The sequence below is a fragment of the Pararge aegeria genome, chromosome 18 (genome assembly GCF_905163445.1).
Source record: "Pararge aegeria chromosome 18, ilParAegt1.1, whole genome shotgun sequence".
NCBI classification, from domain to species: domain Eukaryota; kingdom Metazoa; phylum Arthropoda; class Insecta; order Lepidoptera; family Nymphalidae; genus Pararge; species Pararge aegeria.
This window is the reverse complement of record NC_053197.1, coordinates 813,592-832,373: the sequence shown is the minus strand read 5'-3', so window position 1 is coordinate 832,373 and position 18,782 is coordinate 813,592. Positions and strand designations below refer to the sequence as shown.

Sequence of the window (18,782 nt, the reverse complement as noted above, 5' to 3'; positions counted from 1 at the left end):
ATGTTTCCGTTGTAGAAAGATGATGGTGATAAAGCTACACTCGTCAATTAAAACCTAAAACTTCTAGGGTTCTTAAAACCTTATATATCGTCCTATCGGTCACCCTATCGGTCTTTTTATTATCATTTTTGTTAGTTAAGAGTAACCTAGTCATGCCCAGGTAAAAATCTTCAATGCCTTTTTATTTCAATGCATGTCCGTTAACATTTTCTAAGTATGCAGCGCTCGCTGGAAAGTCACAACTAGTATGTAATTTATTTTTATCACAGAATGTTACCAAATACTATTGAAATTTATCCTTAATGTAACATGCCGAATTATATGTTAATTCAATACCTAAAATTAAAACTTTGTAGTAGCAATCCACAAGGAATCGTATTCGAGAACAGTTATCGGGTCCGCGCAAAGTGTAATGTGTAATTAATTAATTTATTATATTAGAACTATATTAAAACGCATATAGATATTTCGGAACCAGCGGGATCTGAGTGTTTTGTCTAATAAGCCACGGTTACACCACCTCCTTTTATTAATAGGGCGTAGGGCTTTGTCGGTGCACTGTAATATGTGGGTCCACAGGTTTGCCTGATGTAGCCATTGAAGCCAAACCTTTAACACGGGATCCCTATGGACCAGCTATACACAGGCATCGCTAAACGCCCTTCGAGTTCAGTATAATGATGGTTTCAGAATGATGTTGGGCTTACGTTATTGTAGTGCATCAGAAATGTTCGCGAGGGCTCATACTGATGACTTTTATGCCATCAGAATAAACGAATAGCATCCTTGGTGAAAAGAACGTGAGTAAGCAGTAACGGCATTCTGAAAGTATTAATAAATCGATATGACTCTCCGATTTATATATTAAACTCCATGTAGGGCTGCCTGGAGGCAGAAATTGTAATTTGTAACTTTTTGTATATTTAATATTAATATCTCATGTAAGTTCTTTTTACACGCTTTATATTAGCTTCACTTGTACGTATGTTTGTAACCGACTTCTTTGGGCGCGATTTTGGCCCACTTTAAACGGTCAGATTTCTTTCAAACTTTATAGACATATCGAGGACCGATGACAATACACTAATCTGAAAAGATTATTCCATTTTTCACTATAAAAAATAAGATTTTTTACTAATTATTACAGCGCCATCTATACAAAAATGTAAAAAACCTATGGCGTTCGCGTACCTAACAAATTCCACAGAAAACATTAAGCTACTAGCCAGCTAACGCCCTCTACCATAGAGGGCGTTAGCTGTTACTTTTTGATGGCCTGTTTTAAATAATAATTAGAACTTGCATTTCGAGAGACGGGCACACTGAATAAAAGAAAATGATTTTATCTATATTTTATCTCTTTAGTGGTGGATGGGTTACCGATTAATTTTGCTGTAATAAAAATAATAGATCAAGAAAAACTAAAAAAAAAAAAACGCTATTATGAATAAACTAAAAGAAATAAATTAGTTTAGTTTTTTATACCAAGTGTGTTTTTTAGTTTGTTTGAACTATTTAATTTATTTTTTATTATTCTGTTTTATAATAGTGTAGATGGATCATAATTACCTAATAAAAAAAAATATTATTAGTACCTATTAGAGCTTTTGGTGACAGGGCTCGTCCGGGAAAGCAATACTGCCCTGTTCATTTATGCCCCAAAGCTTTATTGCTGTATTCCGATCTGAAGGGCGTGGTTTCCGGCGTAATCACAGGTCTACTTACGACACAGGGCGGCATTTTGCAGTTAGTGTACCTTGCATGCCCTGCGAAGTTTTACACATGTTTGAGGCGACGGTTTTACACACACAGCAGGTGGGCTATCTGCTGTAAACGCTTTGGACCGATTGCCCGAGCGATGTGGATTGAAATCCCGCCGGTTCCAAAATTTTTATATGCAATTTAAAATTATATATTTGTTATTACCTACAAGTCAGGAATTGTGTTAGGTACGACCCAAAATTTTTAAAATTACCATAAATAAAAATGGAACTGGCTCGTTTCACATTTATTGCTTTAAATGTACTACTCTCAGTAAGTGACTATCAATTTTTTAGTAGACTAGCTTCTGCCAGCGACTTCGTCTGCATGGACTTGCGTCACAGAATTGGGTCTTAAGCTTCACTCGTTAATAATTTTTAATCCTACCACGGGAACTATTTGAGAGATCGTTACATTCCATAAAATAACAAATTTCAAAGATGTCTGCCCGCTGCCTGCTCGTAAACAATTTTCAATTTTCCCTCGGGAACTATTTAAGACATCGAGAAATTAAATTTAGCCTAAGATCTTTTCCATGTCAAAGCTACATGCATGCTAAATTTCATCCCAATCCGTTCAGCCGTTTCTGCGCGATTGAGTAACAAACATCCGTTCTTTAATATTTATATTTTAATATATATAAATCTCCTGTCACGATGTTTGTCCGCGATGGACTCCTAAACTACTTAACCGATTTTAAATTAAATTGGCACACCGTGAGCAGTCTGGTCCAACTTAAGAGATAGGATAACTTAGATCTTTAATTATAGTCGCAATTTTATTTTATTGCAAATTATTTGTAATTGATTGACAGTCACATGTTATATATATACTACTATACTCATTTAAGGCTTAGCGATACTGAATACTTTAAAAACAAAATCAAACGCAGACGAAGTCGCGGGCAACAGCTAGTAAATATATATAATATATAAATACGTAGCAGGTTAGTTGTTGCCCGCTACCTCGTTCCCGTGGAATTTTGGATGTGTTTGCCTATGTTATTCTCGAACCACTACGCAAAAAACATGTCGTTCTCTTGCTTTGTGAAACCAATCAAACTATTTAACCAGTTTATTAACTATCTCTGTGATAAATTTCATCCAAATCCGTTTAGTTGATTTGTTGTGATAAGAAACAAACATCCATCCAAACTTTCGCTTTAACATTGTAAATTTGAAAAATGTGTGCGTGTGATTGCCCTATAATTTATTATTAATGCACGTATTAATCGCACAAGCAACCGGGCATCTAGATTTCGTTAAACAAATAGTCCAATAAGACCAATGTCGTTGACAGTCGCATTAGTACCGCGTAACTAACATGACTAATATGGTTAATTGTTCAGATGTTTTCATTTAAAGTGAAATAGTTAAATACGAAATAAAAACAGCAGTTAAAGCAGTTTTCTGCTGGTGCTAATTAGTGGTAAATCGTTTTGAAATATGTAGCATTTCGTACTTATCAGCTCTGGCAAATCGTTTTGAAATATCGTACTTCGTATTTCAGTACATTGAACTAACATTCAACCATTATTGCACGCAGTACATGGTGTCCAAAAACAGAGAAAACGCGTGGTCACTTCACACCAGCTGAATTTTCATCGCTCACAAAAGTGTTCCTATTTTCCCATTTTATGGTAAACGTTTAACATAATAAATAAATATACTACGACAATACACACATCGTCATCTAGCCCCGAAGTATGCGTTAGCTTGAGTTATGGGTACTAAGATGACTGATGAATATTTTTATGAATAATATACATAAATACTTAGAATATACATATAAACCCAGACACAGACCCAGACACTGAAAAACATTCATGCTCATCACACAAACATTTTCCAGTAGTGGGAATCGAACCTACGGCCTTGGACTCAGAAAGCAGGGTCGCTGCCCACTGACCCAGTCGGCCGACAAACATAACGTGGACATAAGAGATAAAATAATTACTGTCAATTGCTAAATGTTATGTAGTGACTAACTGTTTGTTCTAGAAACACTACTAAAGTGGAGTGGTTCATGATGCTTCAATATTAATGTTGTACACGGATTCTGTATGTTCTTAATTCTGTGGCTCAGGCCCATGTTTGTACGGAAACGATACATTGTCCATTATATTTTTACCAGATTGCAGGTCTGGCAGTAGTCGGATCAGGCGGGTATTGTATTGCATATCTGTGGAATTTAGAAGAGTCTCTACAGAAGTTAAATGACTTCGAATTAAAAATTAATACGAAGGTATATTACCTAAGTTCAGCTTTTGCAATAAACGTGGGATGCTGTCTGGTCGTCCTATTTACGGGTGGAGCTATCGGCGCTTGGACACGCAACAGATGTACGCTTAAAAAGGTAACGTTTCCTGATTTATAACAAGATTCAAAAAAATTATGTTATAAGCCATGTTTGTTTTTGGATTCCAGACAGAACTTTAATTCCTATGACAGAACGTTAGTAAGTCGAAAATCAGAAGTACAGGATTTGAGACTCTAATTTCAGTTTTATTAACTACTTTACTTTGAAGATACAGAGTTTGATATCCGAAAAGGTCTTCTCGACTGCGAACGAGCGAATCTTGTACTATGGCTACTGGGTGTTGGCACGCGCAGTACATTGCTCAATCATCATCATATCATTACCGGCCCACTACAGGGCACGGGTCTGTTCCCACAAAGGGGTAAGTAACGCACATAACAAAGAAAAGTTAGAGGTGCGTGCCGGGACTCGAACGGCCCCCCGAGAGTGAAGTCGAAGTCCTACCCACTAGGCTATCACCGCTCCATTATATATATCTTCCATTCATAAATACTTTAATACTTTTTCAGTACTGGATGGTCGCCTTACCGCTGGCCACAGCTACCTTGGTCTTCACAATCATAGGATTCATGTATTATGTTGGCCCGATACTGTATACCTTACAAAACTTAAAAATACGAGGTTATCTAGCGATGGATGAAAAGGTAAAAAGGATCACGACAACTTTAGAACTTCTGGTGAGTTTCTATAAAACTCTTATTATTTAACTATCGATCCACCCCGGCTTCACTCGGGTGTTATGCAGATTTTCTTTTTTTTTTGGTTGACGGGGGGGAAATCTTCTTAAAAGATACACGATTATTTGCCTGGGAATTCGGGTTATGTAGGATTTCTAGCCACCAAAAACTAAAATCCTCTAGGTAGCCAGCCTCAGTACAATGGTACTAATTTGGATCCTATGTATAACTTAGTCTAATCATAATCGTAATTTATTTATTTATTTATTTATTTCATTACATATTGTACATACACATAGCAACTACAAAATACAAAATTGTAAAAACTTCACAAACAAATTAGATGTATAATATTTATAGGTTATGGTTATTAGGTAGGTACATTTACATCGCAAAATACCTACGTATAGGTTAGGTTAGGCTAGGTTAGTTAATAGGTTTGTATTGTTTAAAATAGCTTGGCTATTTACCCATATTTTACTATACGTAAAAGATAAAACTGCGGGTTACCTTTAGGAGATAAACATACACCGCCGCTGCTGGAAATCATCTTAAAAGATACCCGATTTTCTAAACCCCCTCGGTAGCCAGCCTCAGTACATATTGGAGGCCTTAGGTGAATGATCAAAACATGACTTTGAGATGTTTTGGCATATTTCGTATGAGTGAGAATAGGCGATATAATGTGACTTGTTAGATTATACTACCAACGGGACTTCCTACCTATGTGTAATGCAGCGCGTCTCATTATCTTTTTTATCTATTTATTTATTATTAATTAATAAAAAAAATAAAAAAAAGGCTATCTCGATAAGAGGTCTCTTCCAGCCACCTCAGGATGTGAGTTAGATGATTTTATAATGTGGTATAGGTCAAATAAAGGTATAATTAATGAGAGGTACTAAAAATATACAATATATCTAAATATTACATATTAATTCACAATAACAATAAAAATATATATGTAATATATGTTTTTCTTGTGTTGCAAAAACTAGCTATGCGGCGTATGCTGTCACGATAAACCACGTCATGACGCTTTTTCATGCCGTCATGCTCTTTAGCTCCGCAATCCCTATCCCTACTAATATTATAAATGTCAATGTAAGTTTGTTTGTTACGCTTTCACGCAAGAACTACTTAACCGATATTCATGAAATTTTGTACGCATATTTTTAGAAGTGTTAGAAGTAATATGGGATACTTTTTATTCCGACATTAAGCTGGGTTTCTTTGGGAGAGGGGATGAGTGTTTGATGATTTTACACCATAACTCCGACAAATTATAACCGATTTAAATAATTATTTTTGTACTATAAAGGTATTTGTGTTTAATTTTGCCAAAACTGTCGTTGGAGATAGAGGACAGAACTCCTCAGCGGACAGCAGCAAACCCCTAATTTAAGGCTTAGCGATACTGAATACTTAAATTTTTTTCAGAACTACAACTAAATGTAATGTCACATCAAAAAAACAAACGTAGACGAAGTAGCGGGCAACAGCTAGTTTAACAATATAATTGAAGGCTTCCCGTGGCGAGATAAATACTCCCCTGTGTGTCTGCGACCAACTTTAAAAGACTTTTCCCTTCCAGGTGCAATGTTGTGGCATATCAGGCCATTTTGAATACGTGGGCATGATCCCGACCACCTGCTGTCCTCGCTCCGTGTGGGACCGGCTCATTGCGGAATCATACCAGTACTGCCCTTCAAGAATTGCGTTTCAACGCGGGTGCCGGAGTGTTGCTCTCGATTTAGCTAACGAAATTATAACAATATTAGGATCAGTTTTAACTGCGACTATTATATTTCAGGTAATTTGTTTTTTTTGCAGACTGCGTTTCACTGATGGGTTTCATGTGTGATCGGAGTGCAAAGCTCTGCCAGTAGTGTGAGCCCTAGGGATCGAAGTAACAAACAGACCGTCATCCTGAGGGTAGTGGCATGCACTTCATACATGCACAAAAGCACTGCCTACCCTAAAATTTATATATAACTCTTATAGAAGGAGATTTTTTGGCGTTTTATGCAATTTTCCTGCTGTATGCATACCCTGGTAAGAAACCCAGTGCACGCCACTTCCTGAGGGCGCCTGATCATCACAATGAAGTCACGCCAAACATCCGCTTAGATCATTAAATGTAAAAATAATAAACTGTGCATACCCTCTAAGCACGCCACTGCACAGACATAACACGAAACATGCGTGCTACAACACACAGGTATTCTATCAGAAAGAGGGCTTAGGCCGTACTGGCACATCGCTCTGGCCAAGCGCAATGCAGACTTCACATGTGTTGAGAAAATTATGCAGCTCTCAGTCATGCAGGTTTCTTCACGATGTTGTTCAAGCAACTAAGGCAAAATTGCTTTAAACACAGCACAGCACTCTGAAAAGTTAGATGTGCGTGCCGGACAACAAACTAGCTACCCCTACATTCTATTCTATTTCATTCTTAATAAAAACCGAAGTCTTACCCACTACGCTATCACCGCTTTTTTATCCATGTACAACGTGTAACGAAATTATGAAATAATGTTGAAGGATGCATATCTATTCGTAAGTTTATTTCATAAAAAATCATCCAGTAAAAATATTAAATCAAAAGAAGCATATTTATTTTACCATACAAACCAAATCAAAACATTCTCAGTGTTTACTTATGGCAATCCTATTGAAGATAAAATACCGACACGTGCATAGTACCTACGCTACGCGACGCGTACTTAATAAAGTGACAGGAGCCACTTGATTTCACTTTAGCATGTGAGGCTGTATCTGATTTCTTTGAGCAAAAACTATGGCAATGGTTTACTCAAAAACTATTAGCGTTGCGGTTTCACAGAGAAATCTCAGAGACATTAAACAATGTACCCAAAGCCTCCGAATTATTATAGCGGTTTTCATTTACACGTTGTAGATACAGTTATTATTAATAGTTTATAATTTTTTTCAGTATTTGACTGCATTTCTGGCAATTTACCTGTCCCAAAAGAAAAATATTGCTGGTGATGTATAAACGCGATTGCATATAAATGAGAGAAGCCTCATTTGACATAATATCAATTCATCAATACTAATTATGTTTTATATATATTAAACCAAATTGAAATGTCTGTCTGTTTTTTGCCTATTATTTATTTTAACGACAGAATATCCGAAAAACACGTATAATTTTTTGTGTCCATCGGTTTGTCTGTCTGTTTATACGTGATTGTATATCCAGAACGTTTGACTAGAAGTCATCGGACAAAAAACATGTAGCATTTGGTTTCGCATAGGTCTCTGGTGGGGTTTTCCATACTCGATGGCCATTATGTTGCCTCCCACCAGGGTCCACCAATGCCAGCGACTCCGTCGGTCCTCTGAACTATATTTATAAAGATTACAACACTTTTTGGAAATATAGTTGGTAATTTGGCATACCTGCAGTGACCATAGTACAGCCTGAATTTGCCCCGTCGAACACTTTCTCATAGTCCAGAAGCTGGTGATACTCATCTGTCTAATACAATAATTATTATGAAAAAAACACGTGTGTGTACTTATGTACACGCGTTAGAAGTTATACTTCTTTGGCGTAACAAGATAAAAATCTTTCCAAAAATTTGATCTTTCGCCTTATTCTACTTTTATACACACACCGGCATATTTAGCGGAACACAAAAAAATTGTTTGATATCAGTATCATATTAGGTTGCTGGCTGGTTTATATTTCATTTAATTTAAAAAGAAATATTTTCAAATTAAGAAAACAACTGAACATCACTTTTTATGCAAATGTTTTAATTTTATTCAAATACACCTTATCTGGAGCGAACTTCGAGTATTTTTTCCTTCTGAGTTTAATTTAGAAGCAGTGCGGAGTGTAACCGTAAGTGAGCATGCGGTACGAAGAAGTTTCGAAGAAGCTGGTTTGGGTTCATTTGTGCCCGCCAAGGCTCCTAAACTCAAGGTAAATCATCGTCGAGACAGGTTAACTTTTGCTCAGGAACATCGACTTTTGAACGCGGACCAATGGAGTAAGGTATTGTTTAGTGATGAGAGCAGAATTCTCTTAAATCAAATTGACGGCAGGCAAAGAATAAACAGACGCAAAGGAGATTCAGACAAATATTGAAACTACAGTTGCATACGGTGGTGGATCAATAATGGTTTTGGCGGGCATTTGTTTGGGAGCTCGCTCAGACTTGGTAGTGATTGACAGAGGTAGTCTGACTGCAGACCGCTATATCAGATAAGTTTTAGAAGAAAATGTCGTACCGTTTGCCTCATATATCGGTAACGATTTTGTTTTTATGCAGGAGAATGCTCGGCCGCATACTGCTCGCGTAACTCAAGCTTATCTTAATGATATGAATATCACCGTTATGGAGTTGCCGGCGAGATCACCGGATATGAACCCAATAGAGCACGTTTGGGACTTGCTGAAAAGAAAAGTTAAGTCCAGAATTCCATGCCAACGTGCGTGAACTGCGAATCGCCGTACTTGAGGAATGGCGGAGACTATCTCAGGAGACCATCGATAACATCATTCACAGTATGCTTTAATAAGAGCACGTGGAGGAAATACGCGATATTAGTCACCATTTTTCTTATTTAATTAATTGTTATTTTAATATTAACTTTCACTTTTCATTTTGTGTTCCGCTAAATATAACGGTGTGTATAGAAAAAACGACACCAACAATAAAAAAAGGTATTTAATACATTTAAAGTTTTATTATAACGCATTATCTAGTTATCTCATTATCGGAAAACCAAGTTTTACTCAACATTAAATTTTGAGGTTCTTGTACAATCGAATCAATTAAATCACCGGAATGAGCCCGCAGACTTTGACGATTGTGAGTGTACACTGTAAAACCTTTTTTGAAAAACGAAAATGAAGATATATAGCTAACATCAGGGTGTCGGATTTTGTGACGGTGTGCGCGCGCATCGTACAAATACGTTTTTCCCTAACGCGTCAAAGGAAGTATAACTTCGAAAAAATATTGATCAATAGTTGCAGCATATAATTGTTACCACCCCTCTTCTTACCGTGGGTCTCGTACGAGGCGAATAAGGGAATATAACGGAACGGGCAGCATCGTCCTCTGTGCTACTACCTTATACTGCGATCACTCGGTGGTCTAGCAGAGGTCTGTTATTTATCTATATGAGGTCTTTGATTATTCATCAGTAGCAGTAGCCTATGCTACTGATGAATAATCAAAGAACTAAACAGGTTAAATTAACCTATTTATTTGGGTTTCACCTTCTTTTTCCTTATTTCAGAAATAGTATGATTCATGATTAATTGGCGATAGTCACGTTAAAAATGATGCGTAGCTGATAGTAATCACAGCATTTATGCATTATATAAATGTAGATAATACAAAGATTAAGATCGGTAGTGCCAAAACTTTTATTGAAAATCGCGTACGAATAATGGATTACGATCCATTTAATATGACTTGGACAATAATTATAAATATAATAATGGATATATATAATTAATTATTATATATATAATTAATTATTATATATATAATTAATTATTATATATATCCATTTAATATGCTGTGAATAAGAGAAGTCGCGTCACGTAAAAAGAGCGCTTACTGTAGAGTGCTGCTAGATAGGGCACTATTAATTTTACTAATTTCTGGCTATAATTAGTTAAGGCGGTGATAGTGCATTTGGTAAGAACTCGACTTCACTTTCGGGAGGCCGAGTTCGAATCCCAACTCACACCTCTAACTTTTCAACTTATGTGCGTTTTAAGTAATATAGACTGTAGACTTATTTAGTAGAGACTTTGGGACCGTGGGGTCCGGAGGCAAGAGCTCTTTACAAAGAATGATCGAAAAGGGTAATCGAATCTACCGGTGATCCTAGAGCGGGCAGTTTACCTTGGCAAACGAATTAGTTTGGCCATCCAAAGGGGCAATGCTGCTAGCATCTTAGGAACTGTGCCTCGCTGCGGTGGTTTCGAGGACGTTTTAGATTTTATTTAGTTTTAAATAGTTTATTTTAGGTTATATTTAAAAAAACAATTATTTTTAAGTAATTAAAATATTAAATAAATAAATAAATAAATATACTATGACAATACACACACCGCCATCTAATCCCAAAGTAAGCGTAGCCTGTGTTATGGGTACTAAGATAACTGATGAATATTTTTTTTTATGAATAATATACATAAAAACTTATAATATACATATAAACACCCAGACACTGAAAAACATTCATGTTCATCACACAAACATTTTCCAGCAGTGGGAATCGAACCCACGGCCTTGGACTCAGAGAGCAGGGTCGCTGCCCACTGCGCCAATCGGCCGTCTATCAATCTGTCAATTAAAATATTACTTGCTTCAATGGTTAAGGAAAACATTGTGACGAAACCTGCATGCCTGAGAGCTCTTCATAATGTTCTCAAAATGTGTCCAATCCGCATGGGCCAGTGTGGTGGACTACGGCCTTAAACCTTTCTTATTGCAGTAGAAGACCCGTGCTCCGTAGTACGCCAGTAATGGGTTTATGTGATGATGAAGAATTTGTTGCAGCTTTTCTCCGTAGATGTTTGGATATTATTGCCAAATTCCAGAAAAATAAAAATCATATAACAAACTCAAATAAATTTCAGAAATGGACGGACTAAGGATGGAAGAAGTCAAGTATAACAGCTAGTTTTATGTAGAGATTTTTGCATTTAATATTACAATAAAGTAGGTAGACAGCTATACAGTTTCTCGTTTCCGGTTGGTGATGTTTTTGCAGAGGCAAAAACCGAAGATCATTGCAACCAACTGTAAAGAAGACACAATAATGATATATTTATAATAATGCATACTTATATTATAAATGCGAGAGTATCTGTCTGTTTGTTTGTTTGTTCTGCGGGATTAAAACGGATAAACATGATGTCGTGTCATAGTATATAAAAAAAAAGAAAAGCAAATGTTGAAGAAAAATTGCATAGCTTGCATCCTGGATACAGACATGCAGCTATAAGTTGGAGGTCGCGTTGGAATTTTCTCTGGTCTGGTCGTGGCTAGTTACTGGCAAAGACGTGTCAGTGATTAGCGTTTGGTTGCGTTGTCGCGTAGAAACCGATTAGGGGTATGACTACAATATTCCCGAACACCCCGTTTCCATCTTAGATTGCATCATCACTTACCACCAGGTAGATTTCAGCCAGTGGCGTGCACTGCACAAAAGCGCTGCCTACCCTAAAATTTTCATATAACTGATTTTGACATTTTATGCCATTTTAATGATTTTTGCTTCACCCAGTCCAAATTCCTTTGCACGCCGCTGATTGCAGTCTAGGGTTAACTTGTAGTGGAATAAAAAAATAATCAAAAATATTCAAAATAAGCGAAATACGAATACGAAAAAAAAAATTACCTCCACCGCCAAAATGACTACGATGACGCTGGCGGTTGCTTCGCCGTAGGTGGCGAAAAAGTCTCCAACTTTGTCGTTGCAGCCGCCGAATGCGTTGGCCTGGTCACAGACCTGGATGTCGGGTGCACAGCACGAGGCTGGCAGTGCTGGGAGGATGCCCAAGTAGGACTGCCAGCCAATGGTACCACAACACCGGAACTAGAGAAAAAACAAGAGAAACCGTAAATACTTAAAATACTGGATTAGTTAACCGCATTAAACTATTTAAACTTCAAATTAAAAAAAAAACACCCGGCTGTTGTTGTAGACCAAGACGCGTTCGTAACGATCGTAGCTTTAGTTTTAAGTTTACGAATATGGTTATCGCCATCTCTCGCTCATCGCATACTCATTACCGTGTAATTCTCATGTAATTTAGGCATCACAAGTGCCACCTATGGGAACTATTGGGCCTACTTGAATAAAGATATTTTTTACTTTGACTTTGAATTAAGGCGTGCTATATTGCGTAGAGTAGGTACCCCTTCTCACTATGGGAGGAGACTCGTATCTGTAGTGGGTCGGTAAATGGTATATATTATAATATTATATATTACATTATATATATTATATTATACAGAGAGGTGATAGCCTAGAGAGTAAGACTTCGGCTTCCCTTACTCAGGACCTAGTTTGATCCCAGCACGCACCTGTAAGTTATGTGCGTTTTAAAGCAATTCAAATATCACTTGCTTCAACGGTGAAGGAACACATTATAACGAAACCTGCATCCCTCAGAGTTCACCATAGTATTCTATAGGGCGTGTGTATCCTACCAATCCGCACTGGACCAGCGTGGTGTACTACGGCCTTAACCCCTTTTCAATGGGGAGGAGACCCGTACCCTGTAGTGGGCCGGTAATGGGTTGATATGATGATGATCATGAATTGACTGAGCAAGCAAATGACCCATCTAATGGTAATTGACCACAACACTTCGCAGGGCATGCAAGGAACACGCATCTACAAAGTGCCGCCCAGTGCCCATCAACCTGAGACGTGTAATACAGCGGAACCACGCCTTTCCCCTGAAGAAGCTCTACGCTCGTAGCTATTATTAAAGAGTCAGGCATTTCTAGAGTAGAAGTAGTACAGCTATATCTATTTTTTTTTCTCTCAATTATTATTTTTAATTTTTTAATTTTTAACAATGCTTAAAAAAATAAAAAACACTATTAAAAATTTATAAAAAAAAACACATCCACCCTCCGCTTGCGGGGCTTTTAAATGCCCAAGCAACCAGCGGTCAGAGCTACAGAGTGAGGAACCTCCTCACAATACGCGCCGTTTCAAGCGAAAGCTTCTTAAAATGTTGGTCGAAGCATTAAGCATCGACGATCGGAACAATAATGGTCGACTTAACATTCCACATGGCGGTAATCTCGTGAGCAAGGTCCAAGTATTTAGATACTTTTTCCTTTTCAGCTTTCACCAGGTTATCGTCATGTGGAATAGTAATGTCAACAATTATTGTACGGCGCACTGATCGATCGACTAGCACTATATCAGGTCTATTCAGCTCTTTGATGACAGCAGTGCATTGCTCTACTGGGATCGAACGATTATCACTGACAGGTATATTACAGCTATATCTATTATCATTAAAAAAGGAATCTTTACATCAACGATTATTGTAATTGAACTGATTGATTAATCTCGTAAACAAACAATTATAGTGAAATTCGTAATCAGTTACGATTAAGATTAAAATCAAGAATATCAAAAACTGTCCTGTGTTTTATTGTAGGTATCGTAAAAATTGTTTCGTATCAAGAATGAATGAATATCTCCAGTTTAATCAGATCATATCAGATCAGTTAATGAGGGAAATCATAAATGCAAATATTTTTTCTTTTTAATATGCACAACCTGCATCATGTTATTCTATTGTTTTCCTTATCCTAAGGTAGCCTGGAAGAGATCGCTACAAAGCAATAAGGCCGCCTGTTGTATACTTCTTCTGTCTGTGTTTTTATTTGTGTGCAAATAAAGAGTATAAATAAATAAATAAAATAAAGCGTGTCATTAGAAGGGAGGATTTGTCGGCCACATCGCTACCAACATAGCGATCTCTTAATAAAAAATTCTTGCCTATTTGAATAAAGAAAATGTTAGATTAGACTAAAGTACAGCGATACTTGTGTACCTGTTAACTTACTTAGTTAAGAGATATGTTTACAACAGACCGAACTCTAGTGAATGTGTTTCCTGGTGAACAAAAAAGCATACATTGTTTTATCCTCTGTCCCAAGTTTACACCTCTACATCACACTCTTCATTATTATCAACCTTTTACGGGCCCACTATAGCAGGGCAGCGCAGGCAGGAGACAAAAATGATATATCCCGATTATATTCCCCTGATAGGGTATATAATTAACGTTTCTACCTGTTAAAGCACGGGAACATAAAAGTTTACCCCCGTTCATTATTACACATATATTATTCGAATTTTGATATAAACAGTCGACTTACAAGAAATGCTCATAAATTAGTGACATCTGCATATCGTCTGCAGAAGAAGAAGTAATTTGTGGGATTGAGTATACGCTTTTATAATATGATTCCTAAGGTATTTTGGACCTACCAATGCATACATTTAAAGAATATGTTAAAACATATTTGATACAGCGAGGTTACTATACAATTGATGAATTTCTTAATGACAAGGTTGCTTGAAAGCATCCGGCTCCGCTTTCTTCTCTCACAAGATAGAAAAATGAATGTTAAAATCTAAAATGTAAATTATTGATGTTGGAAAAGAGCAACTACTGAGTTTCTTGCCGGCTTCTTCTCGGTAGAATCTGCCTTCCGAACCGGTGATAGAGTCACTACAAACAGACACGACGTTTCAAAAGTGCTTATATAAGGCCTACTTGAGCTTGATAAATGAATTTTGAATTTTTTTGATATTATATCCACTTGTGCGCCAGTGCTCTGTGAGTTGATAAAGCTGTGGGAGAAGATAAATTTTTATCCTTCCTGGCCTGCCTGCCTGAATAAGAAGAGTTAAGGTAGTCCACGGATTGGTATATCACACGCCTTTGAGAACGTAATTCAGAACTCTTAGACATGCAGGTTCTAAGGTATGATATTTTTCTTCGCAAGATATTTTAATAACTTTAATTAAAAACACACATAATTCCGAAAAGCTAGCGGTGCGTGACAGGTATCAAACTCGGTCTCCTACAAGCACTCGCCACTAGGAATCACTCTCTTCCAAATTCAAATTCAAAGTTTAAAATTATAAACCTGGGCTATCACCGATACGCACACTTTTATAAAGCTTAAACTCGTAGACCTTAAAAAGTGTTTTACTTACTGCGATCTCCACAGCATGGAAAGGCTCTCGCATGCTTTCGTTGAGGAAGGCCTTGGTGAGCCACTCTACCACGTTTTCGTAGATGTGGTCCATGGCCTTGAAGATCACCACCGCCAAGTACATCTTCCCCGCCGCCAGTAACAGCATGATGATCGAGTACTGGAACGCAACAAAAAACTTACTTTTTTTTGTTCACCACATTTTAGCCCTTGACTGCAATCTCACCTGGTAAGTGATGATGCAGTTTAAGATAGTAGTGGGCTAAACTGCTAGAGAGTCTGGTAGTCATACCCCTAATCGGTTTCTACGCGACATCGCACCGGAACACTAAATCGCTTAGCGGCACGTCTTTGTTGGTAGGGTGGTAACTGGCCACGGTCAAAGCCAGACCTTTCTAATATTATAAATGCGAAAGAACTTTTGTTTGTTTGTTAAGCAAAACACTGACTGACTTTATGGTAAAAATCCATGTGATTTTTACCATAAAGTCAGTCTAAAGCACGCAGAGTAACATGATGTGAAATTTGTTCTATAGTATTCTACTAATCAAGCCCTTTCATTTGATACCCATATTGGTTTGATACACACACACACCCACACCGACACACACACACACAAATACACACACATACACACCCACACACACGTTAAACTTATCGGGGGTTAATAGGTTAGTTCCTCACGGTGACGAGGAAGCATCTGTTCTCCCGGATAGCACCGCAGCAGCCGAAAAAGGAGATGAGGAAGACCAGCGCTCCGAGCACGATGACGCTGATGGGTATCGCGTGCAGAACCACCGGGATCACGTTCAGCACATCGCCGGCGAGCACCAGCACTGCCGTACCCACTCCGATGAGCGTCAGCCCGGCGAGCTGGGAGACACAACAAGGGTTAAAATTTCTTAAAAAAAATAGAGTAATTTTTTTTTCCACTACAACTTAGCCCATAATATACATAGTCGCCGCCATTAACATTGTTATCGGCGGTGCGCCGAGGATTTCAGGTCGGCGGTGGCGTGGGTGTCACCCCTGTATTCTGGTTTGTTTCTGACAAATTGTTTGTGTCAAAAAAAAAAACTGCGGCATTTATTGCCGGCTTCTCGTTTCAAATGTGCATAGAGCGAGCCTACTCGAAGTAAATGAATTTTGAGTTTTTATCCGTCGTTACACACGGCACAGTTAGGATAATTTTAAATTCTTAACCCACCATCCATCGGCTTCCAACCTTGGAATTCCAAGGTCATGTGCCTTTTGTGATCAGTTGACCCTACAGAGTCTTGTTGGTATATCCATCTAACGGTAGAACGGATAAACAGTCGAACAAATAAAGTGCAGTTTTAAGTAAGGTCTAAGAAAGGTCTTTTTAAGAATTTGGGTGGTAAATAATCTTATATTATGATCGGAACTGTTTTTAAATATATAGGAATGTATTAGTTAAATTAATATACTTAATCATTATCATCCTATTACGGAGTACACTAGTTAAGCATGTTGAGTCTAGTTGTCAGAGCTCGTCCGGGGAATTACTACTGCCTATGCTTATTTCTCCACAAATCAGCATTGTAACAATGCTGATTTGTGATACAAATAAGTAACGTGGCCGGCCTAAAGAGCGTGTTTGTCGATGCTATTTCAGGCATATGAGGCTTCTACGCCTCAGTTTGATGAACACAGAGCGGCATTTTGTAAGGCATGTTTCGCATTCCCTGTAAAGTGTTGCTCTGTTTATTTACAATCAGGAGGGCCATCTGTTTGGTCGGCATATTATACCTAATCATATCATATATGATTGAAGCGGTGATAGCGCATTGGGCAGGATCCCTACTGCACTTTCGGGGCAGAGTACGAATCCCAACACCTCTAACTTTTCTAAGTTATGTGCGTTTTAAGTAATTCAAATATCACTTGCTTCAACGGTGAAGGCAAACATCGTGAGGAAACATGCAAACCTTAGAGTTCTACGTAATGTTCTTAAAGGCGTGTGGAGTCCACCAATCCGCACTGGGCCAGCGTGGTAGACTACGACCTTAACCCCTTCTGTTTGTGGGAGGAGACCCGTGCTCTGTAGTGGGCTGGTAATGGGTTGATGTGATGATATAAAAAAAAATGTTTCTAGAAGCGGAGTTAAGTGGCGCTACATCTTCAATGAGAGGCACGACGCACGAGTGCCACTACACGTCACGGGTTTCCTCTCAGAATTAAAATGGTTAAGACCCCAGTCCACCACGCTTCCCGAATGTGGGTTTATCAATTACACGCGCGTGAAGAGAACATTGTAAAGAACTCTTTGATAGGTAGGGAAGTCTCACGATTTTCTCCTTTACCGTTAAGCAAGTGATATTTAAAAGTTTAAAACACCCATAAACTCCGAAAAGTAAGAGTGCGTGCCCGGGATACATTCTGGTGGGCCCGATATCACAGGCCGAAGTTTTAACTAGGCTTTAACAATCAACACAAATGCTTGCTTTTTTAACTTTTAAATATCGTATAATTAGTTTTTGATTTTGTCCATCACACGAACATACAAAAAATCCAATGTTTGGTCTTATATTATTGAAGATAACTTAGGAAATATTCTCTACAACATCAATAAACATGATGCAAATACTCACAGTAAATAATACATTGGCGATAAATAGCACATATTTCACTATAAAACACATTTTGTGTTTTTTTTCGCGTCGCGTATAGTGTATCTACAAATTAATCAACGTGTTGCCAATAACTACGCCCTCCAGCGTTGGCAGTGTTATACGTACCTGCAACTACGAGTATTATCCACCTGATATCTTTACTACGAGATAAAAGATTATATGTAAGGACTAGCAGTTGGCCCGACTTTGACCTCGTTCCATTTTACATAGAAACATCCATCCTCTATTGTACAAATATAGGTTTTTTTTAAGAAGGTTCTATTTTTGAAATTCCAACTTTAAACTACACGGTAATTTTATGAAACTCTATAACCTTCATTTCAGCTTTTTGGCTGTTGGCTTTTGGGAATAAATAGAGCCCATGCTTTATAGCCTGATGAGCCTGTACCTGTGATAACTAACGTTGGTAGGCTTTGAAGATTACGGCTTAGAGTGTTCTCTGAGGCATAGCATTGGACACCGCCAGACACCAGGAGTTTTAAACAGATATAGCAATTCTTGGCCCGACCTAGAACGAAGTGTGGACCACATAATCCGTGGTTGTCCTTGTTGCACACTACACAAACGAGGCAGATATACATAGTTTAATAAGAGGCAAGTATGTCGATATC

General features: G+C 37.8%; 1 protein-coding gene across 1 annotated transcript; it reads right to left on the bottom strand.

Annotated features, from left to right (window-relative positions):
• Nucleotides 1-11,259: 11,259 nt before the first annotated feature.
• On the bottom strand, nt 11,260-18,262 carry LOC120631548 (tetraspanin-9-like). Its single transcript, XM_039901177.1, has 5 exons — nt 18,130-18,262; nt 16,202-16,390; nt 15,519-15,677; nt 12,159-12,356; nt 11,260-11,557 (listed from the first exon to the last, which is right to left on the bottom strand). Exons 1-5 carry the CDS (start codon nt 18,178-18,180, stop codon nt 11,489-11,491), a joined length of 666 nt encoding a protein of 221 aa, XP_039757111.1. The 5' UTR covers nt 18,181-18,262; the 3' UTR covers nt 11,260-11,488.
• Between the last annotated feature and the right edge of the window lie 520 nt (nt 18,263-18,782).

Excerpts from the sequence above, each read along its gene's own strand:
- LOC120631548 (XM_039901177.1), bottom strand. The coding sequence starts at position 18,180 with ATGTGTTTTATAGTGAAATATGTGCTATTTATCGCCAATGTATTATTT. Across the intron at positions 15,678-16,201 it reads ACAGATGCTTCCTCGTCACC|TACTCGATCATCATGCTGTT; the intron begins GTGAGGAACTAA and ends GTTGCGTTCCAG. Across the intron at positions 12,357-15,518 it reads TCCATGCTGTGGAGATCGCA|TTCCGGTGTTGTGGTACCAT; the intron begins GTAAGTAAAACA and ends TTTTTTCTCTAG.